Below are 25,952 nucleotides of genomic sequence, written 5' to 3'. Positions count from 1 at the left end.
GACGGGCGAAAGATGGGCAGACACACAAGGACGACAAACAGGCACTTTATAGATAAAAATTTGTATTATTATTGTTATCGACAGACTTGCCTGTTTGGAGATGTAGAGGCCGCGGCGGTCGCAGTTGGGAATGCGCATGGGGTAGAGGCCTTCGGGGCTCTTGTCGCGGTCAGAGAGCTGCAGCATCCCCAGCCTGGTGAGCACCTGCTCCAGCTCCGTTTGGCACTGGGACTGTAGGCCAACAAACGACAAACGAAGATCTCCCTTACAGCCTGAACAGACTGTTGGGGCAAGCGCTGTCAACGGAGCACCAATGAAGGCCGGCATGGCACATGAGGGTGTGGGTGGCCAGCATCATGCCCGACGGCCTTTTATCTCCCCAGAGGCATAATTTGCACACCGCACCGGGTACTCATTTGAGGTTGAGTCCATCTAGGCGAGGCCAAGGACCGGTTTAGATTATTGTCACTGGCGTTGGCCGAGAGCGGGAATCGAACTCGGGTTGCTGAGTTTATGGTGCAGCGAGCTAACCAGTGCCGGATTATATTATCTTAGTAGCAAAAGTAGCTACATATGCTACGGGACCTGCACTTTCAAGGGCCCTGTGCTAAATGCTTTCAAGCTATCAATTCCGGTTCAGTGATTCTGCACTTGCTCTATTACTATAGTACTATACTGCCTTCAACTTTTATGAACAACTGGGTGTTTAAGGTTAGCGATTTGTCGTATTATCTGGCTGTATAGCAAATGAAAAAATACAATAACTTTACTATGCAAGTAAATTTTTTTCATTTGTGTTTTTTTTTTAATTTAGGGCCCCTTTATAACATATGCTACAGCCCCTGCACAAGGTTAATCCGGTACTGGAGCTACCGCTGCACTACTGCCAAGCACACACGCACACACATATACGCGCGTGAGCACAGGAACACACGTCGCAAAGATACACAAAAGCAAGCACTCCTGCACACAACAATCTACAGCACAATGCTTCTCATACACAGCTATGAAAGTGATTTTCAATTCACGGCAACACCGAAGGGATTGAACCTGATGCAATAGCTGCAATGGTCTCGACACGTAGACAAATCTCTATCGTGCCAAATAGTCCTCGAATTTTATGTTAGCGGCAACATCTACACAAAAGCCAGAATTAATTGCGTGAAATTATCATGTGCGTAATTGCTCCTGCATTTACAGATGTTTCATCGCTGTAGAATGGCCCTCCAACGCTTCCAAGTTAAATTCCTTAAAAAAAAAATCCTGGTAACACTCACTGATGTCGAAACTGGCTCATTTTGCGTTGTTCGTGGAGACATTACCGGGACACATTGATCCATAAGACCCGTTAAATGTAATTTCATGCGGGTGTTTATTTATTAATATTTGTTGAGATTTCGTGAGGGTATTTTACGCAACAGCAACCGGGCAGGTGTAGCGTATTGTACTAATCGAAGATGCGAAACGTACCATCGAACATATACACTATTAACTAACAGAACAGAGAAGGCCTTAGAGCTGGTAGAGGAAACCTGACATCACAGAAATTGTATACTCTCCAGGCATACATTGTACGACGCGATTACCCTTAAAAACAAGTAAAAAATAGTGATTAAATTTTTGTGAATCTATCAAAGTATGGTATTGTGTAAATATATCTTTCTTTTGTTGTAACCTCAACGGCAACGTCAAATGCACAACGCGGCGCGCGGCTCACCGGGGTCTTTTTGTTGAGAGGTCGAATTCCGAACGGGTCCTCCTTCATCCCGTTGGGCCGGCCCAGGAAGCGCGCGTTCTCCTGGGCCTTGTGGAGACTGCGCTCCACCGCGTCGGCCTTGGCGCTTTGCAAGGGCTTGGTGCGTGGCGGCGCTATCGCCGCCACCACCGGCGACTGCGGTGCCGGCGGTGCCCTCCCGCGGCCCCCGTGCCACCCGTGGGCGACCCCCGCGCTCACCTCGTGCGACTCCTCCGCCTCGTCGTGCTCGCCCAAGTCGCCCCGCTCGGCACCTGGGGCGTTCACAATGGGCAAAGAACCCCCCCACCCCCGCCGTGGAGCCTTAAGCGGAGTGTTGGGGCAAGCGACGGAAGCGAGCAGCGCCTACGAAGACCGGCACGGCACACGACAGGGGGGGAGGTGGGGGGGTGGCCACGACGAAGCAACAGGCCCGGGCCGCCTTTGTCTCCCAAGTGGCGATGTTTACACACGGCACCAGGGTATCTATTGAGACTGAGTCGATCTAGGGGAGGCCCGGAATCGGTTCAGATAATAATCGTCCACTGGTGTTTGCCGTGAGCAGAAATAGAACTCGGGTCGTCGGGTTCGTAGCACAGCGAGCTAACCGCTATACCACCACGCCTACGCGCACCCGCATGCACGCACGCACACGGGGAGGGCAAGGTCATTAGGATCGATCTTGGGTCTGGATACCAAGCAGGAATCTAACGAAAGCAATGGCAATGCTCGTGGAAGGTCACGGAGGCAGAGGGCAACAGAGAGATGGACTGAAGGGAGTGGAGGAGGCACAATAATGTAAAGGAACGATGTGGAAATAACAGCAGCAGCAGATGGGATGCGATGATCGCTAACGGTAGAGGACTGCTGTTACGTGAAGTCTGTGGATCCAGCATCATCTTGTGAAGGGGCTGGACGGGAGAAGAGAGATGGTTCTGGTGGTTGCCCATGGTTAAACAAGACCCGTAAGTCTAATACGTCGATGGTCTATTGCCGGTTACAAGATCGCTGCTTTTAAGAAACTAGATATTCATGCGCCAGTCTACCTCACCCCTCTCATCACTCTAAGCTCCCTTGTTTGCACACTCGACTCAACGAAGGTCTTTTGGCTTAAGGCAGCCAATCTCTAAAACTGAGAGGTCCCGCCCCTTCTCTGCTGCCCTGGTGGGCTCGCCAACTTCATGCACAGTGTTTTAGATGTCAGTTACAGGGGGGTGATTTGACCATACCTCACCAAGCCGCTCGGTAAGGGTTAGTGGAACAGGGGTGCGTGACTGCTCCACACATGACCTTTCGTTTAATATTTGCCGGTGACCCATCACTGGGCTCTTGGCGAAATAATTAAATATATAAAATTGTATACGCAGATTGGTGCAATCCAGACACCGTGCAGATTACTGCACGATTACCGTGGGAAAGTGCTGACGGCGATATTCGAGTATCGCAGACTCTCGCTTCGCCACTGATAGCTTCCCCAGCGAGCAGTGTCTCCTGACACGCAATGCCTCTCCAGCCCTCTCGCCTCCTAAACGAGCATCATTTCACCCTCCCCCGACATTTCGCTGATTTCTTTCTGTCCCGCCTCGACAATTTTAGTTTGCACCGCTAGCCTAAACGTCGCAGAGAGCAAAGCATTTACATTCGTCGTCAATTATACTTAACTATTGACCGCACAATTGTACGCATGCATCTCGGTGGAAAATATTTTTTTATCAGCAAATTGATGGGTCCGTTGCATGCCTGCTTCTTGTCCCTCTCCCTCCGTCTCCCCTTGCCGCATTAAATTTACTTCCCAAACCCTCATTAGGCTGGTCCCTCTAATGCAATGCCTATTATCTCTACCAATAAACCTGCCCTTCTAAACTTTGGCTGCCCACGAGGGTGCCCCCCCCCCCTCGTGGGTGGATTCATTTGGGCCATTCCATCGCCCCTAGGGGGATCTGAAGCCACTCGGTTTGAAAAAAACCCGTCACTTTAATCAATTTCGGGCAGTGTTTTTGTTGCCCTCGCGTCAATGGGAGTCCAGTTTACCATGGGAGTCTAGTTGATCGTGGAAGTCCAGTTTAGCATGGAAGTCCAGTTTACCAAGGGATTCCAGTTTACCATGGGATTCCAGTTTCCATGTGAGTCTAGTTGATCATGGAAGGCCAGTTCACCGTTGAAGTTCAGTTTGCCATGGGAAACCAGTTTTCATGGGAGTCCAATATACCATGGAAGTCCAGTTTACCATGGAAGTCCAGTTTACCATGGGAGTCCAGTTTACCAAGGGATTCCAGTTTACCATGGAAGTCCAGTTTACCATGGAAGTCCAGTTTACCACCAGAGTCCAGTTTACCATGGAAGTCCAGTTTACCATGGGAGTCCAGTTTACCATGGAAGTCCAGTTTACCACGGTAGTCCAGTTTACCATGGGAGTCCAGTTTACCACGGTAGTCCAGTTTACCATGGGAGTCCAGTTTACCATGGGAGTCCAGTTTACCACGGGAGTCCAGTTTACCACAGGAGTCCAGTTTACCACGGGAGTCCAGTTTACCACAGGAGTCCAGTTTACCACGGGAGTCCAGTTTACCATAGGAGTCCAGTTTTCCATGGGAGTCCAGTATACCACGGGAGTCCAGTTTACCACAGGAGTTCTGTTTACCACGGGAGTCCAGTTTACCACGAGAATCCAGTTTACCACAGAAGTTCAGTTTACCACAGGAGTTCAGTTTACCACAAAAGTCCACTTTACCATGGGAGTCCAGTTTACCACGAAAGTCCACTTTACCACGGGAGTCCACTTTACCATGGGAGTCCAGTTTACCATGGGCAGGAGTTGGCAATCTGCATCTCCGGAGCCACATGCGGCTCTATAAGGACCGCTTTGTGACGTTTATTATTTATTAAGGACCACCGTCTCGTCTTCACATGCATCGCGGCTCTTGAAGTATGGCGGGGGTTTTTTTTTTTTACCGAATTCGAAAAAAATTGGCTCTTTTTGTTATTTTGGTTGCCAACCCATTTGGCCTAACTGATATAAAAAAGACACTGACCTACTTTCGTGCCATTTCCAATAACGCCGCCTGTGCGGGTTAAACACACGACACGGTTTCACATGGATACGCGGCCGACAAACAGACGATTTGGGGTACATCAATTCTTAACGGCTCTGTGTCATTGGTGCTGGCGTGAGTTCCTCAACTGCAACATTTTACGGTGTTTACCAAAGGGGGTCTGCTTTTGCTTTTTGGTTTCCCTCTAAAGAGTGCAATATATCACACCGGTGGTGGCTGTGGAGCCTGGCCGTTCAGCGGGCCCATCCCTGAGCCAGCTTCGCACTCGGTCAAACGTTCTCATTCCTCCTGCAGCTGCCCTGTGATTCATGCAGGAGACCACCAAAGCGCGTCGTCCGCTGCACTGTGGGACGTTAAAGACCCGTGCACGTAATACGCACACATCGCAAGTTTAAAAAAAAAACGCCCACAATTAAATAGCGAAAAACAAATGGTACCTGTGTCATCATCAGAGTTCTCAAACCAGTGTGTGGGAACCTCAATCGGTGCTCACCGTCCTTAAATAACGGGCACTGAACGACTGCATACAACACGCGTGGGAGAAGAACCAACTTCAACGAAATTTACTTCGGTCAAACGAACTGCAATGTTTGAATTGATCGGGGATAGATGACGGCATGGGTTTTGATGACAGGGGTGGGCATTGTGTGAAACTTTGTGCCACAGTTGCCCTTTGAAAGCAAAAAACAAAAGTGCCACGGCCCGCACGCAAAATTTGACTTGCATGGAGATTTGACCACGGAGGTTCACGTGTCTCATTTGCATGTAGAAGAGTGACTTTTAAATTGCGGCAGTGAAATACAAGAAACAAAAAAAACGATTCTGGAACTCACTGGGGAGTTGCAGCAGTGAGCGCATAGCTTTAAGCATCGCGCTATGGACTCGGCGACTTGAGTTCCCCAGACAAGGTTAACATCGGTGGTGGCGGCTGCGGTGCCGAGCTGTTCTTGCAACCCCCCCACCCTGAATCACTAAACCACACTGACCAGTTTGGTAAAGTATGGTTAAACAACCCTCACGAACCAACACACCATGGGGGCCTTGAATCAGCAGTGGATTAACACAGGTCTGCAAATTAAATAATCAATTTATACTCATTAGGCATGTAGGACTACATCTGTTATATTCTTGGTTCTTTCGGTAAAGTCACGTAGAAGGGAAACAATCAAATAATAAAAATATAAACAAATACATCTGTTAATCAATGAAAACGGATTCTTTATCCCAAGAAACATGCATTAAATCATCCACGTGGGAATGCACGTTTACAATTTGCACTTAGGCGAATGGAGCAAGCCAAAACTGTACAACTATATAGAACAATTTAAAAACATTACAAATGAGACAGAAAATGTTAGCCAAAAACTATTTGGATTTAATTATGACCCCGAATCGTGGCAATTAATCAAATGTACAGTGAGGGGAAAAAAGTTTTTGATCCCCTGCTGATTTTGTACGTTTGCCCACTGACAAAGAAATGATCAGTCAATAATTTTAATGGTAGGTTTATTGTAACAGTGGGAGACAGAATAACAACAAAATCCAGAAAAACGCATGTCAAAAATGTTATAAATTGATTTGCATTTTAATGAGGGAAATAAGTATTTGACCTCCTCTCAATCAGAAAGATTTCTGGCTCCCAGGTGTCTTTTATACAGGTAACGAGCTGAGATTAGGAGCACACTCTTAAAGGGAGTGCTCCTAATCTCAGCTTGTTACCTGTATAAAAGACACCTGTCCACAGAAGCAATCAATCAATCAGATTCCAAACTCTCCACCATGGCCAAGACCAAAGAGCTCTCCAAGGATGTCAGGGACAAGATTGTAGACCTACACAAGGCTGGAATGGGCTACAAGACCATTGCCAAGCATCTTGGTGAGAAGGTGACAACAGTTGGTGCGATTATTCGCAAATGGAAGAAACACAAAATAACTGTAAATCTCCCTCGGCCTGGGGCTCCATGCAATATCTCACCTCGTGGAGTTGCAATGATCATGAGAACGGTGAGGAATCAGCCCAGAACTACACGGGAGGATCTTGTCAATGATCTCAAGGCAGCTGGGACCATAGTCACCAAAAAAACTATTGGTAACACACTATGCAGTGAAGGACTGAAATCCTGCAGCGCCCGCAAGGTCCTCTTGCTCAAGAAAGCACATACATGCCCGTCTGAAGTTTGCCAATGAACATCTGAATGATTCAGAGGACAACTGGGTGAAAGTGTTGTGGTCAGATGAGACCAAAATGGAGCTCTTTGGCATCAACTCAACTCGCCGTGTTTGGAGGAGGAGGGATGCTGCCTATGACCCCAAGAACACCATCCCCACCGTCAAACATGGAGGTGGAAACATTATTCTTTGTGGGTGTTTTTCTGCTAAGGGGACAGGACTTCACCGCATCAAAGGGACGATGGACGGGGCCATGTACCGTCAAATCTTGGGTGAGAACCTCCTTCCCTCAGCCAGGGCATTGAAAATGGGTCGTGGATGGGTATTCCAGCATGACAATGACCCAAAACACACGGCCAAGGCAACAAAAGAGTGGCTCAAGAAGAAGCACATTAAGGTCCTGGAGTGGCCTAGCCAGTCTCCAGACCTTACTCCCATAGAAAATCTGTGGAGGGAGCTTAAGGTTCGAGTTGCCAAACGTCAGCCTCAAAACCTTATTGACTTGGAGAAGATCTGCAAAGAGGAGTGGGACAAAATCCCTCCTGAGATGTGTGCAAACCTGGTGGCCAACTAAAATAAACGTCTGACCTCTGTGATTGCCAACAAGGGTTTTGCCACCAAGCACTAAGTCATGTTTTGCAGAGGGGTCAAATACTTATTTCTCTCATTAAAATGCAAATCAATTTATAACATTTTTGACATGTGTTTTTCTGGATTTTCTTGTTATTCTGTCTCTCACTGTTAAAATAAACCAACAATTAAAATTAGACTGTCAGTGGGCAAACGTACAAAATCAGCAGGGGATCAAATACTTTTTTCCCTCACTGTATAGGGGTGGGGGGAATTCAGGATTCAGTGAATTGTAACTTGTAAGGCCGTAATTAAAATATACTCGCGGGAAGTACCCGGCATTGCCCAGGCGAAAAATACACACACACACATCGACTTACACAGACATCAACACACACACACACATCGACTCACACACACACATCGACTTACATAACACATACACATCTACTTACAGTACATAACACATACACATCGACTCTCACACACACACACATCGACTGACACACACATTGACTCACACACACACATGGACTTACGCACACACTTCGACTTACACACACGCATACATCAACCAACGCACAGACACATCAATTTGCACACACACATACAGCGACTCACACACACATATGGATGTACACACATCAACTCTCACACACACATCAACTCATGCATACACACATCGACTTACACACACATGGACTTATACACATGCACACATAGACTTATACACACGCACACATGGACTTAAGACACACACATTATTACGTTCATATTGAGTAACTTTATTTTTAAATATTAGTTTTCTACACACACACATTATTATTTTAATTTTTACTAACTTAATTTTTTTAGATTAGTTTTCTATCTACGTGAGTTTAGCGAAAGAAGAAAATAGTTCTTAACAGTACCGTGGTGAGGCCTAGTCCTGTGCAGAGCCCCTGGCCTCGCCTAGATTGCCCTGCCGGCCAAGGTGGCACCTTGGCAGGCTGGGCTGCTATACCCCCCCCCACCGCCCGCTCTACAGTAGCAGTACCTACAAACTGTACAGTCGGATCTACATACTCTACAGTAGTATGTACCCACTCTATAGTCATATATACCGACTCAATAATAATAGTACTCACTTCACAGAGTGTAGTGGTGAGGCCTAGTCCCTTGCAGAGCCCCTGGCCTCGCCTAGATTGCCCAGCCGGCATGAGGTGGTACCTTGGCAAGCTGGGGCTGAGCCGCTACCCCCCCCCACCATCCCCCCGCCCGCTCTACAGTAATAGTACGTAAGCTCTATAATGTTAGTATCTACCGACCTTACAGTAGTAATTGCAGACATTGGGGTGGGGGGGGAGAAGAGGACATCACACTTTGAAGAATGAACCTCAGTCTTGTGAGTTTTTTTGTTGCATTTTTAACGCCAATGAGAATCTCCCCCCACCGAACGCGTGTGCGTCACCAGAGGTGCACATGCGCAGTTGTGTGCTTTGGCGCGCTGGGAGGCGCAAAGTAATACATAAATAACAAAAAAGAGCACTAAATTGCTAATTAACCTACTTTAAAGGTGACGGACAGGAAATCGGAATAGTGCTGGCTCACCACGGGGCTTATGGCGTGCTACCTGGGTACTTTTTTATACGTAAACCCCACGGTTCACGAGCCAAATCCCTCAAGTTTTGGTCACATGCAGACAGATGGACAGACAAAAAAATGCCTTTTATAGGTTAAAAATATTGGGGGGGAAACATTCCCCCGAATATTGAACTATGCTCAAAATGTCCCCCCCAATATATTGATATCAAAAACATTTTACAAAATGTGCTATGCTAACATAGGCAACCACGCACCGCCATCCGAAATAATCATTAGCAAATGTAATCATAATAACTTATTTAAAAAAAAATTGCCATTGTTATTACTACCAGTTCTAGTATTACGGTGTACTGCAGTTCTGTGTGTGGTTTGTCCAAGTGATGTTGCCGTACCCCAGCAGAAGCAGTTGCTCGACTGCTGTGGGTAGGTTCAATCAATGTCAAACTGTCTCTCCATTTCATTACTTTCATATTTATAAAAAAAGGTGGAAAAGTAGAATGTAATGAGTGTTACGTAGGCTATAACACTGTCGAGTGGAAACAAAAGTTTTTGGTGAAAACCGGCAGATTTACGATTGCTAATAAATCAACCATCACGAACGTTAGCTATCATAGCCAAGTAAGTTACTTGGAAAGTTAATTAGCCAGACATTCACCCAGCGACCAACAATGGTGCTCACGGGCGTATTCAACTAACGTGAATGTCTTTATTATGTTATATTTGTCAGAAAGCCCACGTTCAGTCTAAGTAAAGTGTCAATCATTTATGTTGTGCTGCATGTGTAATATTTGTGGACAGTAGTAGCTTTCATTTATTGCATATTTGTATAGTGTAGTGTATAGCTGTACTTGCTTATGATAAATAGTATTATAGTCATGATTTGAAGCTTTGGTGACTGCAGGAATCCATACTCTTTGGTTCTTTCGGTAAAATACACTTAGGTAGAAACGTCGTGATCTATTAATTTTCTATCTACGTGACTTTACCAAAAGAACCAAATAGTATTATCAGTGTTTCTTCGATTGAAGTGCAAGAAATTGTATTACAGTCAGCTTTCATTCACAGTGAGTATCATCATGAGCAAGAGGAAGGATGGCAGTGACATTCGTCAGTTTTTTGGGCAGCCTCAGAAAAGAAGAAAAGTAAGTTGAGAGCAGTGAGAAAATGAGTACCAGTCAGATGATAGAAGTTTACAGTAGTACAAGAGATGAGTCAATGTTTCTCGATATAATAATAGTTGCCATTCAGATCAGAAATGGATATTAATCCATTCCTGAACATCATGGCAAGAAACACCACTTGTTTACTGATCATATTTCTTTCATGTTCACTCTGGTGCATTCAGAGTAAAGAGAGAAAGGGGAGAGAGAGGGCATGAGGATGCCGACAGGGCAGGGAGAGCAGGTGACATGGATGCGAGTGAGAAAAGGAGCAAATATTGATGGTTAAGACCGAATAATGACATCACAACAGTCTAATCCGCATGTTAATTAAAGCCGAGATATTCCTCTAAGTATGGCTTCTCGTGTATATTTCAGATAATACAATCAAGCCGGGAGAGTGAGTTTGAGACAATGACAGAGCAGACAGGCAAGCGAAGATTAAGGTACAAGAGAGGAGGAGCTTGGACCTCCCCCAAATCAGCCAAATGTTAATGTCATACCTAGTCAAACCCTATCAAATAGGACACTTTCAGGAGAAATGGTTTAAAGATTATACTTGGCTTCATTACAGTCCCTTCTTAAAGGGGTCCTCTGTTTCTATTGTGCTATATACTTTGCAACACAAAAGTTTAAGCTTGCATCAAAAGAAAATTCAGCTTTTGTCAAGACTGGCTTTCAAAATTGGAAGAAGGCACTGGAGAAGTTTAGTGCGCCTAAAGACAGCCAGTGTCACAAATTAGCTGCGATGACTCGAATTCAAGAGCCAAAACCTGTTAATGTGCAACTTTCACGTGAGCTTGAAAGACAGCAGCAACAAGTGAGGAAAAATCTTATGAAGATTATTGGGGGTGTGAAGTACTTGGCACGGCAAGGTCTGGCTTTTCGAGGCGTTGATAAGGAGAGTGGGAATTTCAGCCAGCTTCTAAAGTACAGAGCAGAGGACGATGCAGAGCTGACCACCTGGCTGAAAGGTCACTTTTATTTCACCAGTCCCCAAATGCAAAACGAAATATTGAAGCCGCTGGGCAATACAATCGTCAAAGAAATTGTGTCGGAAATAACATCAATGCCAGTGGTCCAGTTCGCACTTATCATTAATGGCACCCAGGATATATCAGGAGTTGAGCAGGAGCCAATATGTTTCCACTTTGTAGATGCAGATCTACAACCAAAGGAATAATTCCTGGGACTCTACGAAGTGTCATCAACGATAGGGAAAAATATAGCCGAGATGGCATGTGATGTGATGATGCATCTAGGCCGTCCTCTGTTCCAACTTCGAGGACAAACCTATGATGGTGCCGCAAATATGGCTGGACGATTTCAGGGGGTGCCAGCCATTTTAAGGAAAGAACAACCGTTGGCTATGTATTGCCACTGTGGTCCACACCACGAGTAAGAGAATCAATGGGTCTGGTGCATGAATTGGGGGACTTCTTTAATCAATCTGGCAAGTTCAAGGTGATTTTCCAGGAAATCGCTAAATCAGAGTATGGTTTCACCTCGTTGAAACCTCTCTGTTCCACCAGGTGGACTCTTCGCACCACTGCCATTCGTTCAGTTCTCAGCCAGTATGAGTCAGTGCTGACAGCCCTTGAAGAAATGGCATCATGCAGATCATCTGACACTTCAACTAAGGCCAATGGTCTTCATGGAACATTTATAAAAGGGAACACTGTGCTCAGCCTGATGGGGGATTTGGAGTGCCTGAACACCTCCCTGCAGCTTAGGAAACAGATAGGAGCCATTTGATGCCTTGTTCGCAAAAGCAACTGCTATGGCAGCAAAGTTGGACCTACAACCTATTCAGATGCCTCATATCTACAAACCTACAAAGCGTTACACCGGTCAGGCTGCAGCCCATATCCATCCGGATGCCTAATCTTTGTACAGAGCCCAATTCTCCAACGCCTTGGACACAGTGAATACTCAATTCATAGAAAGGTTTGATCAAGCTGGCTTCCACAAGCTGCAGCAGCTTGAAAATGTGCTGCTACACGGATACATGGACAAGGTGGTAGACGAGTGTCCTGAATTGAATTCAAGACTACTGCAAGTGCAGCTGGCCATGTTTGGGGCTAATTACACATATCAAACGAGCTCAGATGTTGCTAGCATTATTAGCAAAATGGTGCTAGAGGTGAGAGGTCTCTGCAGTCAGGTGGAAGCTTTAGTAAGGATTCTGCTGGTCCTCCCTACCTCCTCTGTAGAGGCTGAGAGGAGTTTTAGTGCCCTGAGGAGGCTTAAGACATGGCTTAGATCTTCGATGAGTCAAATAAGGATGAATAATGTGGCCATGTGTCACGTGCACCAGGAGAAACTGGACAGACTGGACCTTGAAGGAATATGCCAGTCTGTTATCGGTGTCAACGATAAGTGCAAAAAGGCCTTTGGACCCTTTGCTTGAAGAATGGCAAGTCAAAACACTTGTCATTGCCTGGAGAGATGAGGGGATAGGAGAGCAGAGGAAAGGTGCATAAATTACTGCAGAGCAGGGGAGAGGAAAAGAGATGACTGGAGAAGAGAGGAGAATATAGGATCAGAGGAGAGAGGTCTGGAGAGGAGAAGATAGGAGAGGAGAGCAGAGCAGAGCAAACGCCCCTGCTGCCCACCAAAGTTTACTGGTAAATATGTAAATAAAAACAACATCTGCTAAACCTTGGCCACAACACCTGGACTTGTCATCATATAATAATGCATAGATTTCTGTTTATATTATTGTGGTTATGGTTGTACTTCATTAAACCCTAATCTCTGCCATTACATACAATGAAACAAAGAAATCAGAGCAATGTAATACAATGCACTATTAGACATGTGTTAGTGAATTGAAAATGATTTTAGGCAGGAAATGACAGGAAAAGAGTTTTCAAATTTAGATTTTTTATGGGGGGGACCCCCAGGCCCCCATGAACATTTGGTCCCCCCAATGTTGATTCCACGGCTACGGCCTTGGTAACTTGCCATCAATTCGTTCGTGATAGCACCACTGATGTTCAGGTAACGATGACCCCACTGACATAGCAAACAGAGGCAGCGTCGAGTTTGAGCTATAACCTTGTAAAGTTCAGACCTAAAGGTAAACCCAGACAATGCAGTGAAACTCAAACACCACGGTAAAACTCTCCCCCAAAACAACGATGTATTTTGCTAACGTATTAGAAATGCACAGACATGACACAGAGACGCTGGCAAGATAAGTATTAAGGACTGCACTGTGTACGCAGTTTTAAATACTGTACAGGCAACGGCACAGGAATGAACTTCAGAATCGGACAGAATGCAGCCGCCTTGACACGAGGTTCAAACCACGCAGGCACAAGGCAATTTAATGTTCACATAAAGCAGGCATAATTAGTTGTGTGTGTGCACAACACCCCTGCCACACGAACACCCTACACCACCAGTGGAAACACAGGAGTACCTAAGGTTTACTCTGCTGATTGTTGTTCAAAACACACATATTATACGACGCCCCCTGGGGAGGTGAAACGAGCGCCACCTGTGAGGCTGCAACGCCTGGGTAGGAGGTTAGCAGAGGTCAGCCCATGCAGGGATTGGTCCCTGCCACAGGAATGTGGCATTTTCACCACTGGATGACATCCATCAATCAATGTGAGGCTGTACGTTCCCACTCCGGCAAAAGGATCGTCATTGGCCTTATTTCCTCTTCTTCTAGATATTGAACGTGTGCTATTTCTTAATTTCTTAACCTGAGGTGAGAATCAGCAAACTGTCATTTGACAACAGGGCCAGTTGTATGTTAATGATGATGATGCCACATCGCTAACCGTAACGAGATGATAATAGTCTTTCATAACAATTATAAAGTGATTTGATCACAGTATTCCTGCGTAATAATAGTAATTACAGCATCGTTGTGCAAAGCACGCGACGCTTTGTTGGCAATTGCTGGTGGATCACAGATGTGTGAAACTCCCAAACACGTAGAGCTGTACAGAGGCGAGAGCGGTGGTTCTTAATCTTGACTGCAGCCTGCATACCCCTTTGGTTCTCAATCGGAAATATTTTTTTTATATATAATGTTAACAAATACATAGCGGGTTTGATGAAACAAAGTAGTTGTGCTTACGTTGCCCCGTGTTGAATTTGTGTTTTTGATGATTTACCTTCGAAAAAAATCTGGCCACGTCTCGCTACCCCCCCCATGAAAGGGCATCTCGCACCCCCAGGGGGTGCACCTCAGGTTAAGAACCACTGAGCTAGAGGGTGGAAGTACAGCCAGTGGGTTCGTGAATCAGCGTCTGTGTGCCACCCCCCCCCCCCCCATGTCAGTGTTATTTCTTTAGTATGCGAGGTGAGGTTTCTCAGGTTACTGGCGTTTCCTCCCCCTCACGTGGAAGTTAAAATAGACAGAAGCGCCTTTATTTTTAACCGCGTGCGAACCCAATCAGAGAGACGTGTCTTCACCCCCCCCCCCCCCCTCCTCGCACGAGACCTGGCCGTGTCCCAAAAACCAAATTCATGAGTAGAAATAAAAAATGAGGAAAAAAAAACAAATTGAAAAGCATCAAAACAAGAGGCAAAAACAAACATTAAGCAACAAAAATACGTGCAGTTTAAATGGAAATTGGCCAAAACATCCTGCATGCGGGACCTTCCTGGAAGGAGGCTGAATGGTCAGCCGGTAGAGGACCAGTGACTGTGGCGTAGCTATCGAGAGTGCACAGGGCCCACGGGCCGATGGGGAGCAGGCACCGCGATATGAAAAGTGGTGGGCCTGGGGGGTGGCGATTCAACGAAGCTCTCCAATTAATTCCTTGCACCAAAGGTCCACAATACCCACGCTATACCACTGACAACACCGTGGGCGGCTTGCATGGATAAATACATGACATTGTCATTCGTTTATTATTAATCATGATGGTGTTGATGATCATCATCGGTAGATCCCATCACTGGGCTGTTCACAGTTCGTCATCATTATTGCTATATAGGGCGATTTAACGTGGGGGGGGGGTACAAGTTGCTATTGTGAGTGGCAGGAATGTGAATGAATGAGTAACTCAGAATTGTCAATGAATAACCAGTTCGTGTTCAAGGCAGCACCGTCAACAAATATCTCTGGTCAAACACGCAGCGGCCTGGCCTCCGCTCTCGTCTCAACTCTCCACTCTCCCCATCGCTCCAGCCCTCACGCTCACCACGCTCCCATAGCGTCAATGCGGGGGGGGGGGGGTGGGCTCGTCAAGGATTCGGGGTCTTGCGTTAGCGTCCAGAGGAGAGGCACACGCGCGGAATGCCCTCACGCGCGCGGTCGCGGTACGCGCAGCGCGGTCACGCATCCCACCCAAAAGTCAAAACTCCCACTGCCTACGGTCGGTCACGCGCCGAGACGAAACGACACTGGCTAGACAACAATAATAAAACAACGAGTGATTTGTATGGCTTTCAGACTTCCGACTTGCATTATCATAATCATCATCAGACATAATCACTCCACTGCTGGGTGAAGGTCATCGCCATTCCTCGTGGCCTTGCAGATTTTACGAGAGACATTCTCACCAATTGAAATAAACTACAAGTCACGATGGAATAGTTTGATAAAGAAGGCTGGAAGGTGCAGCACAACATAAACGTCATGTACAACAAGTTAGCTGAGTAACTAAAATTCGACTACCAATTATATACGTCGTAATCTTTGTTTAACCGTATGGAATGATCGACTTGTCAAAGGAATGTGGAATTCCCGCCACTGTTTCGGGGTCGTGAATGGGATAAGCACTGCCCCCAAACGTGTTGAGCATGGACACATTTTTATTCGTCTTATATATCCAAGAAAGCCTGTTCGAATCGTTGGTCTCGTGAAAGGTTACGTTAGGGATGTTTGGCTAATGCCACAGGCATGAGTGTGGTAGGAAATTGGAGGACAAGGAGAGTTCACCACGTGTGTCATTGGTTAACTCGAATTCTTTGGTGTTACCGATCTACTTTTCATACTGCCATCTGCCGGTGAACTCGTAACTCTACAAAAAAACTCAACATAGGTCAATAACTACGACTGAGGCCTTAAAATAAAAATAATAGGGATCGTTTCGGACAATGACCCCTCTACATGGCACACAAAGAGGTCAGAAACAAGAGTGGATAATACGAGTTGGACACTTTAGACCACGGGGCCTGATGAGAATTACATTTTTTAAATGCATCCTGATGGCAAGTTTGTAATTCGGCATGGCGATAGTCACCTAATAGTAGCTATTGAGTAATAGACAAAAACTTCAATAACCAAAGTGTCGTGCTTGTTGCACCACTGGCAGCGCAGTAGAAAATAATAATTAGAAGGTGTTCAACTCCCGCAACAACAACAACAACCCGATTGTATCTCACCCCAATGTTACAGGCGCGCACCACGGCCCAATCTACTAAACATCTGTGAAAAAGAGCTTTCTAGCTCATATGATTCCTCCAATATAAATACATATTCTGATAATTCAGCGGAACCTCAAGACCTTTGCTTTGGCTGATCACCCCAATAAAGACCACTGGTCTCCCCCCCCCCCTTCCACCGCCACGCGCCCTTCCCTGTGAGCTTTTCACGGAGTTAAGAGCGAACGTCAGCATCGCGTTATCACCGCGCCGTGCAGGCATCGCTCGCGCGCTGAAATGCAACGCGTTGTTTATCGGGAACAACTAGAATTTCGTCGCTTCGGGAGTGCGGAAAGCGTGGCCGAGTCCTCCGCACGTGTTGCTGCCTCCTCCTCCTCCCTTAACGCAAATCACATCGCCGCAATCACTCTGTCGTTGCATGAAAACGAGTGCCACCCTATATCTACCGCACTCACCCAAGCAACTCCCTATTCCTTCCACTAAACGGAGAGGTGAGGGGCAGCAAACGAGTTGGGATGATCAGGCAAAGAAAAAAAACTAGCGATGGCGTAGATGGAAACTCCAGACGTTGAACGTTGGAGGGGCCCGTAACTTTGCTACTGTCAAGGTACATGCTAGCCAAACAAACACTACCCCGAACCATCCAACTAGCCACTCATACTTGCTCTAACGCGCAGTCTAACCCGAACCAATTACTCAATAGGTATTATACACAGCAGCCATCACCCCCTCCCTACCACCTTGAAAAAGTGGCAAGGACTTCCTAAAAAAAAGAGTCACGAGAATCGGAATTTTCCGGGAAATCAAATCTTTATGATATTACTCTAACTAGCCAGCAAACCGCGAGTGTTAGTCCTAGCACTGATCCTAAACGTAGCTCCCTCGCAAACCAGCCACTAGCACCAGCCCCTCCCATCGACACTAACCTTGACAAACCAACAACCCCACATCGACTTCCCACTCTGTCCCTGAAACAACGAGCTAAGCGGACGCTGGCTTACTGCATCGACCCTAACATGGGCCCTAACCAACTAACCAGAGACTCGTACGAGCGACCAACAATGATCATTGATGCGACTGCTATCCCCACCTCCGGCGCTTCGCTAGGGCACCCCTTTCTCCCCTCTTCTAATTTGTTTCCATTTCTCAGTTTTGTTGTCGACGTGCACGCGTGGACGACACCGACTGAAGTGAAGCCCGAGACGGAGTCACGTGCGACGGGGCATGCGGGACCAGGAGCGAAACAGCTGTGAGCATCGCCGTCGAGTGGTTTGTGGGACGGGACCTTGATCCAGCAGCAGTGGCTGGAGAATGATGATGTGTGTGATTGACACGGATCCGAGCGAGCGAGGGGCGGGGCGTCTGCGGTGGGGGGGGGGGGGGGTTGCCCCCGTAGTCACGTAGGCAGCGTGGCCATGCATGCGGGGCTGGCAGCCTTCACGAGTGCTGGAGGGGGTGGCCGTCCCCTCGCCTGAGTGACACCCGCATCGCAGCCCTGCCAGCTGGCAACCCCCAGCCTCCTCCTTAACCCATCCCCCACCACTGTGGAGATACCCATACACAGGGGATTAATTTGTCACTCGATATTTTACGGAACGCTGCTGTGGAGTCAGGCACTGTCACGACAGTACAATGCTTATTATGATTACAATTCTATATTATTGTATTGTATATTCCTAGAATCGTGTGGACATGTTTCTACGAATATAGGGAACGACGAGGTGAAAATAAGGCGAGATGGACGTGTAAATGGCCAATATACCCCCCCCCCCCCCCCCCGCTAAAAGCGTTAAAAACTCTTCGGGTTGAAATAAAGCACTGCCTCTACCTGCCTATACACGCGCAGCTTTGACAACGCTATTCTCCTCTCTTTCCGGGGCGTTTGATGGATGTTCCGTTTCAAATTACTTGTGAGACAAGGCCATTTTCAGTATAAGTGTGTTTTTATGCATGTTTGAAAAAAAACCTAAAACAATTACAGCCAAAGTTCACATTTAGGAAATATCTCCATCCTTGGGCCAGTTCCGTGTTTGCTTGGCTGGCCTGTGCTGGAGATCTTTGTTGGCTTGTGAGGCCCCCCCCCCCCCCCGTTGGGAGTGCAGCCACGGAGCCAATTCGAACCGAACTTTCACGGAGGTCTACAATGTCGGGTTTTTAAAGTGTGATCCGCAAACTTCGCGTGAATAGCGAGTGGCAAACGTGAGCAATGAACTGCACAAGCGCCCGTTGAGGATACACTGTAATATATGAATTCAGTCGAATAATGAGAAATACGGTGCCTTAGTATGGATGTACAGTGAGGGAAAAAAGTATTTGATCCCCTGCTGATTTTGTTCGTTTGCCCACTGACAAAGAAATTATCAGTCTATAATTTTAATGGTAGGTTTATTTGAACAGTGAGAGACAGAATAACAACAAAAATCCAGAAAAACGCATGTCAAAAACGTTATAAAATTGATTTGCATTTTAATTAGGGAAATAAGTATTTGACCCATCTGCAAAACATGACTTAGTACTTGGTGGCAAAACCCTTGTTGGCAATCACAGAGGTCAGACGTTTCTTGTAGTTGGCCACCAGGTTTGCACACATCTCAGGAGGGATATGGTCCCACTCCTCTTTGCTTATCTTCTCCAAGTCATTAAGGTTTCGAGGCTTACATTTGGCAACTCGAACCTTCAGCTCCCTCCACAGATTTTCTATGGGATTAAGGTCTGGAGACTGGCTAGGCCACTCCAGGACCTTAATGTGCTTCTTCTTGAGCCACTCCTTTGTTGCCTTGGCCGTGTGTTTTGGGACATTGTCATGCTGGAATACCCATCCACGACCCATTTTCAATGCCCTGGCTGAGGGAAGGAGGTTCTCACCCAAGATCTGACGGTACATGGCCCCGTCCATCGTCCCTTTGATGCGGTGAAGTTGTCCTGTCCCCTTAGCAGAAAAACAGAGAGCTCCAGAAAAACAGAGAGCTCCATTTTGGTCTCATCTGACCACAACACTTTCACCCAGTTGTCCTCTGAATCATTCAGATGTTCATTGGCAAACTTCAGACGGGCATGTATATGTGCTTTCTTGAGCAGGGGGACCTTGCGGGCACTGCAGGATTTCAGTCCTTCATGGCATAGTGTGTTACCAATTGTTTTCTTGGTGACTATGGTCCCAGCTGCCTTGAGATCATTAACAAGATCCTCCCGTGTAGTTCTGGGCTGATTCCTCACCGTTCTCATGATCATTGCAACTCCACGAGGTGAGATCTTGCATGGGGCCCCAGGCCGAGGGAGATTGACAGTTCTTTTGTGTTTCTTCCATTTGCGAATAATCGCACCAACTGTTGTCACCTTCTTACCAAGCTGCTTGGCAATGGTCTTGTAGCCCATTCCAGGCTTGTGTAGGTCTACAATCTTGTCCCTGACATCCTTGGAGAGCTCTTTGGTCTTGGCCATGGTGGAGAGTTTGGAATCTGATTGATTGCTTCTGTGGACTGGTGCCTTTTATACAGGTAACAAGCTGAGATTAGGAGCACTCCCTTTAAGAGTGTGCTCCTAATCTTAGCTCGTTACCTGTATAAAAGACACCTGGGAGCCAGAAATCTTTCTGATTGAGAGGGGGTCAAATACTTATTTCCCTCGTTAAAATGCAAATCAATTTATAACATTTTTGACATGCGTTTTTAGGGATTTTTTGTTGTTGTTATTCTGTCTCGCACTGTTCAAATAAACCTACCATTAAAATTATAGACTGATCATTTCTTTGTCAGTGGGCAAACGTACAAAATCTGCAGGGGATCAAATACTTTTTTCCCTCACTGTACATAATTATATGTAATGGCAATGTTCTTAAATCATTCATCATCCGACAGTTAATTGTAGTTTTTTAAAATTATATTGTCTCGATAGTTTTAGCCAGGTGCGTGCAACTAAAACAGGAGCCAGATACTATGTTGAAGGAATTAACTCATGGAAGGGGATGACATTTTACTGTAGAATGACCTGCATTTTAGCCTGAGCCTTGCTAATTTTTTACAACCATTAATAAATCAATGACTGCATGAAGGCCTCCTCACATGGGTTACGGGGGGGGGGGGGTGTTTTACCATACTTAACCACGCTAACCAGTGCTAGGTTGGTGAAGAAGGTTTGGGTTAGACCCAGGGACAATTCAGATATCACTCGTCTTCAGTGTTGCTGGCTGTTGCTGGGAATTTATTGAACTCGGGTTGCCAAGTTCGCATCACAGTGCAGCTAACTGCCCCCCGCCCCCCCAGAGTCGTCATTGCATTCGCAACTCAATGCGTGCTGTTGTTCTTGCCCAAGTCTTTCTGCAAGGGAAATTATAAAGGTAGCTGTGTCTTTAAAAAAAAAATCTCAGTGGAACACCGTCGTGCACTTTACACTTACCCCTCCCCCCCCCCCGCATTGAGCACCGTCGCTGATAAAGAAGCAAGGCAAGGCACCGTGGCAGAGATCACTGAGCGTTTGCTGCACAAATTGGCTGAGCGAGTTATCTTTCCGAGTATCGAGATTCGGTGAAACGAACATATCTGGCAGGACGTACACACCGACAACTGATGCCAGCCGCTTCTCGGAGCATGTTTTAGGTCCAATACATTCTGTTTCCACAAATGTTTTTTTTAATGCAATTGAGCCCGTGTTGGATAGTTAACATCGTCAACATGATCATCGTTATTACCAACCAGGCCCACGGCGCCGTGTCACAGGGCTACGCGAGTGACCCTGTACACGGTCCCATAGCGGCGCGTATAGGACACGAAGACTAACACGGCCACTATGGGGTTACAGTATGTTCGTGACCTACTCAGAGGGGTTATGGATTAGGAGGGGCGGGGGGGAGGAGGGGTGAGGAGGAGTGGGGGGTATTTTCTAGTGACTTCAAGGGATGGGGCCCCCGGGTATTAGGCATGTAGGGTTACTGACCTCGTGGCAAAGTGACATTGACAGGCATCTCCGGCCAATGAACGCCAGTTAATCTTAGCGAGAAGCAGCAGCAACAAGCAGCAGCGGCAGCGACAGCAGCAGCAGCAGCGTGTGCCTTTCTTTGCATACTGTATTCTATTTTATAATTCGACTTTGGAGTTTTGACTCGGCCTGCTCACCCACCCACCCACCCAGCCGACCCCAATCCCCGCGCGCCACCACTACCACCACCCCCATAGCTCTTCTCCCCGTGCACGTGCAGAGCGCGCTGCGACACGCACAGGAACGTGGCCCAGTGCTCTCTGCTCGCTGACTCGAGCACTCACCAAAGGGGCGTTGTTATAATCTAAGTCATCCGACGTTGTCCAGACAACCGCGCTATATTAAGGGGCGAATTGTCCATTCGTTAAAGCGGGCATGCAGCGCTGGCTCTTGTGTGTTTTTGTTGTTGTTGTTGTTGGGGAAGCTGTCGCGCGAAGTCCCATGGGCCGGCTTGCGTTGTTGCGGCTTTCGCGGTGCGCATGGGGTGGGCGCGCTTCGGTGACCGGGGGGGGGAGGGGGGGGTGTTGTTGGGCATGGATGGATGGATGGGCCTTTGTGGCCGGGAAGTTCGTCTATACTAACTGGCAGTAAACGGGACCCGACCATGAACAATCCGTCCGTGGGGAGTTCAGATGGGAGCTCAGTCATGGGCAGCGGGGTAGAAGGAAAAAAATCCAACAACTGAAAACGCGTCACGACAAACTCGTATGCTAGGATAGAAAGCAAGCGGGCTAATTTGAGCAAAGTAGCGACGTCGAGTCGCTCCTTGGAGAAGGCAACTAAGTGACACAAAACACACAAAGGGGGTTGTATGCTGAACTGAAGGCTCGACTACTGATGCTCACAAATTGTTCCCCATGGCCATAATTAACGATGAGTACGCAATGAGCACGTCTTGAACCCAACATAATGAGGATGTATCTTGCGATTTGCCTTCTTAGTCACGGCCCCTTTGTGTCACATGCAGGCCCAAGGATAATACCCACCAGACTCATTCTGTCAAAAGGAAACCTCCTTTGGCTGGGATAGTGATGATCATAAATGTGGAAGACAATAGCAATGCTAATAATGCCCTGTATCTATCCAGAAAAGGTTCACCGAGTTATTTTGAGGAAGTGCCTACATTGGGACGTTGGGCTAATTTAATTCGGTCTAATGAGTAATTGGCATGCGGGGAAGGAGCCAGGGCACCCAGAGAAAACCCATGCATACGAGAAAACTGCGCTTTGCACAGATGGACACACGAATCCATCGTTGCCCTGCCATCTACTGCTCACCTCGAAGCCAAATCGTACAACACCTGGTATCCCCCGTTCAATCTCCAATCCAAGTAGTTAACAAGGCTGAACTCTGATTCAGCTTCAAGGGTGAATACGGTCTTAGAAAATAGCGTCAACAATCATCATGGAAGCGCGAATTAATGGCAACACAGTCATCAATGGAGCTGGCCAGACACTCCAAAGAAGGACCCTCCCGAAAACGCTTTTGACTCATTTAGGCTTTGTTGGATTAATGTGGGAGGCATTATTACTCAACACGCTCACGCGTCCATTTAAATCGTGCTCACAAGGGATGGGGTTTGGCTCGTGGCCGTGCGGTCTCAGCACACACCTGCCGTGTCGGCCTCAGCGGTGGGGCCCCCTGCGTCTCCGGCGCGTACGCAGTGGCCCAGCCCCTCGATGAGCTCGTGGAGGGGCCTCTCGGTGCCGCCCCGTGGCACGCAGCGAAGGCCGAACCCGCAGCGCGCCGTGTAGACCCCGCACGGCGCCCCCTCAACCAGAGCGCACGCCGAGCAGCATCCGCAGCCCGGCTCCCGAACCAACTCAACGCACTCGGAGGTCGGAGGCGCCGGCGGGCACCGGGATATTCGCTCCTGGGTGCAGGTCGGGCAGCGGAATGCCCCGTCGGCCCGAACCCCAGGGCCGGGCCTCCACGCAGCCAGGGCGGCTAGAGCAACCAGCGCCCAGCAGGAGCGCATGGCCAGCAGCGCCATGCGGGCCCAGAGCAGCTCGGGAAGGAGTCCGCAGCGCGGCTCGGGAGCGAAGCGAGTAGGCGAGACGGAGGAGATCGAGCTCAGAGGATGGGAGACTGAGTCACGGGAATAGGCGCGTGTGCGGTTTGGAGTTGCTTCGGCGCGCGCACGCACGCACACGTCCCGCACTCGCTCCACACCCGCGCAATGCACATAAAGCGGAGCGGCGGCGTGCGATGCGATGCGCGGCGCACACAGCTCAGCCACACAAAGCTCTTCTTAATTGCGGACTCGAGGGAGCACACACACACGCGCGGACCCAATTACGCACACGCCCGCAGAGAGCGCGCGCACTTTGTTGTACACGCGTACGCAGGGCACGCACTCACACTCACTCACACACGCACGCACGAGAGATCACACCGTCACAACGTCGTCGTCTCTCGCACCTTGGCTATGCGCATAACTCGCTTAAAAAAAGAATTCACCACCGCGCTGGTCACACAACAAAGACCGCGACTTCTCCTTCTCGGTCCGATGCCTTCGTGCGTGCGTGCGCGTCGCGCGGATGGATGGACGGGTGCGAAAGTGCCCGGGCACTCAAACACTGGCGAGGCGATGTCTCTCTTACCTGCGCAACACAGGTAATGATCGGAGTGTGACGCGAACCTACGCGCGCAGGAGTGAGGAGGGAGCTACCCAGTGAGAGTGAGCGAACGAGGTTTTGGGCGGTGCCCTAGGAGGAGCGAGTGGAAGTTAGAGAGGGTGGGGGTGTGCCGATGGGGGTGCTGCTGCTGGTAGTAGTGGCGGTGGTGATTGTGGCGGTGGTGGGGTTGGATGGTGGGGAGGCGAGGCACTTTGAGTACGACCCACGCCCCTCGCCACACACCACCCGCCCCACACACACACACACTCTCTCTCTCCCCTCTCTCTCTCTCCGCTCTCGGCCCTGCCCGCAAACTCAGCTTGGCTCCCTCCCGGCGCGTAAGTGTCACAAAGTCCGTTCCACATCCCGTGCACTGCATCGCAGGTTTGCTGAGTAAGCGGCTTCGCCTGTTGGGCTTTTTTGCTGGGAACTCGAAAGCAGCGTCACTTGGGCTCGTTCCTGCCCGCTCGCTTGACACCCCCCTCGTTCCCCGCTCTGCTCCGACCGCGACTTCACTCCGATCTTCTTCCCTCCTCTCCCACCAACTATAGACCCCCCCCCACCCCGCCGTTCCACCCGGCAGATTCATAGAGTCGCCAAGATCACGTTGAAATAGGACGCACTCACCAGCAACGCGAAGGGGACTTTGGTACAGATGCTGACGTTGAATAAATAAAAAAGCTGTACATCTGTTGATTTAAAGTCACGCTTTTTCACGGTTTTGTATTAACAATGCCACCGGAGATACGTCTGTGATTGCTGCCAGTAAGACTAATTCTGTCTCCATCCGTGGTGGAGTGTCTGCAACCTACACACTGCACAGTTTTATTATTTCTATAGTAGGCCTACATGTCAGCCTGCACGCACTTTAGCACGCTGATTCATCATCATAATCAGCTGCACTATCACCATTAGTAGCAGCAATGGCACCGTCATAAATAACAGACGCAGCAGCGTCATAATTATAGGAGCAGTAACGGCAGCAGTGGCAGCATCATGATAATTATGACTATCAACAGTATCATCATCAGTAGCAGAAGGAGTGTACATCATCATCATCTACATAATGAATAGAAGCCACGGCATCATGAACTTCATCATCATCAGCTCTCACGGTAGCAGAGCAGCAAGTTCATAACAGTTTTTTTGGGATTAGATCGCGTAAATATAAATGTGTCGTTAAACCCGCCACCACCCTACACAGCCAATTAGTAAGGTTTTGTTATCAACAAAACATGCCAATTTAAAACAAAGCATGTAAATTCGTTACTAGTCCAGCACACCGATGTTGGAGTGCTGTACTAGTAACGAATTGGCATGTTTTGTCTACGTGACAAACCTTACTAATTGTCTGTGTCGGGTGGTGGCGGGTTTAACGGCACATTTATATTTGCGCGATCTAACCCACCCAAAAAAAAACTCTATTGTGGATAATATTGGTCACGAAAGTCGCCTACTACTACGTGTTAAACAGAACAGCAAGTGGGGATGAAATCTTCACCCTAAGCTAATGCGACGGTCTCGACACGTTACTCTCTCGCACGCTTGGCTCGCACTCAGGGGTCAGCGATGATACCGCTCCCTGCGTCCTGTGGGCCCAACCCTTGATCGTGACCTTATTGAATTTGGTGGGAGGGGGCTGAAATACAAAACAACTCGGGGAGTGATGTAGGGGGCTGCTGGCGACACACGGTCAATGTGAAACGCACTTTGAACGCTTACACAGAACAAGGAGCGC

General features: G+C 48.0%; 1 protein-coding gene across 1 annotated transcript in view; it reads right to left on the bottom strand.

Annotated features, from left to right (window-relative positions):
* The window catches only part of LOC116937972 (insulin-like growth factor-binding protein 2), a 28,102-nt gene extending 3,689 nt beyond the window's left edge, over window positions 1-24,413 (bottom strand). The window contains exons 1-3 of the mRNA XM_032945138.2: window positions 23,208-24,413; window positions 1,718-2,007; window positions 91-231 (exon numbers count right to left, since the gene is read on the bottom strand). Coding sequence (XP_032801029.1) covers window positions 91-231; window positions 1,718-2,007; window positions 23,208-23,589 — 813 coding nt within the window. The 5' untranslated portion in view covers window positions 23,590-24,413. The remainder of the gene's footprint in view (window positions 1-90; window positions 232-1,717; window positions 2,008-23,207) is intronic.
* Window positions 24,414-25,952: the final 1,539 nt, after the last annotated feature.

The sequence above is a fragment of the Petromyzon marinus genome, chromosome 4, assembly GCF_048934315.1.
Source record: "Petromyzon marinus isolate PM22_M1 ecotype Great Lakes invasive population chromosome 4, UKy_Petmar_22M1.pri1.0, whole genome shotgun sequence".
In the NCBI taxonomy this organism is placed as follows: domain Eukaryota; kingdom Metazoa; phylum Chordata; class Hyperoartia; order Petromyzontiformes; family Petromyzontidae; genus Petromyzon; species Petromyzon marinus.
The sequence above is the reverse complement of the archived record's forward strand: the minus strand, read 5'-3'. Positions and strand labels throughout refer to the sequence as shown.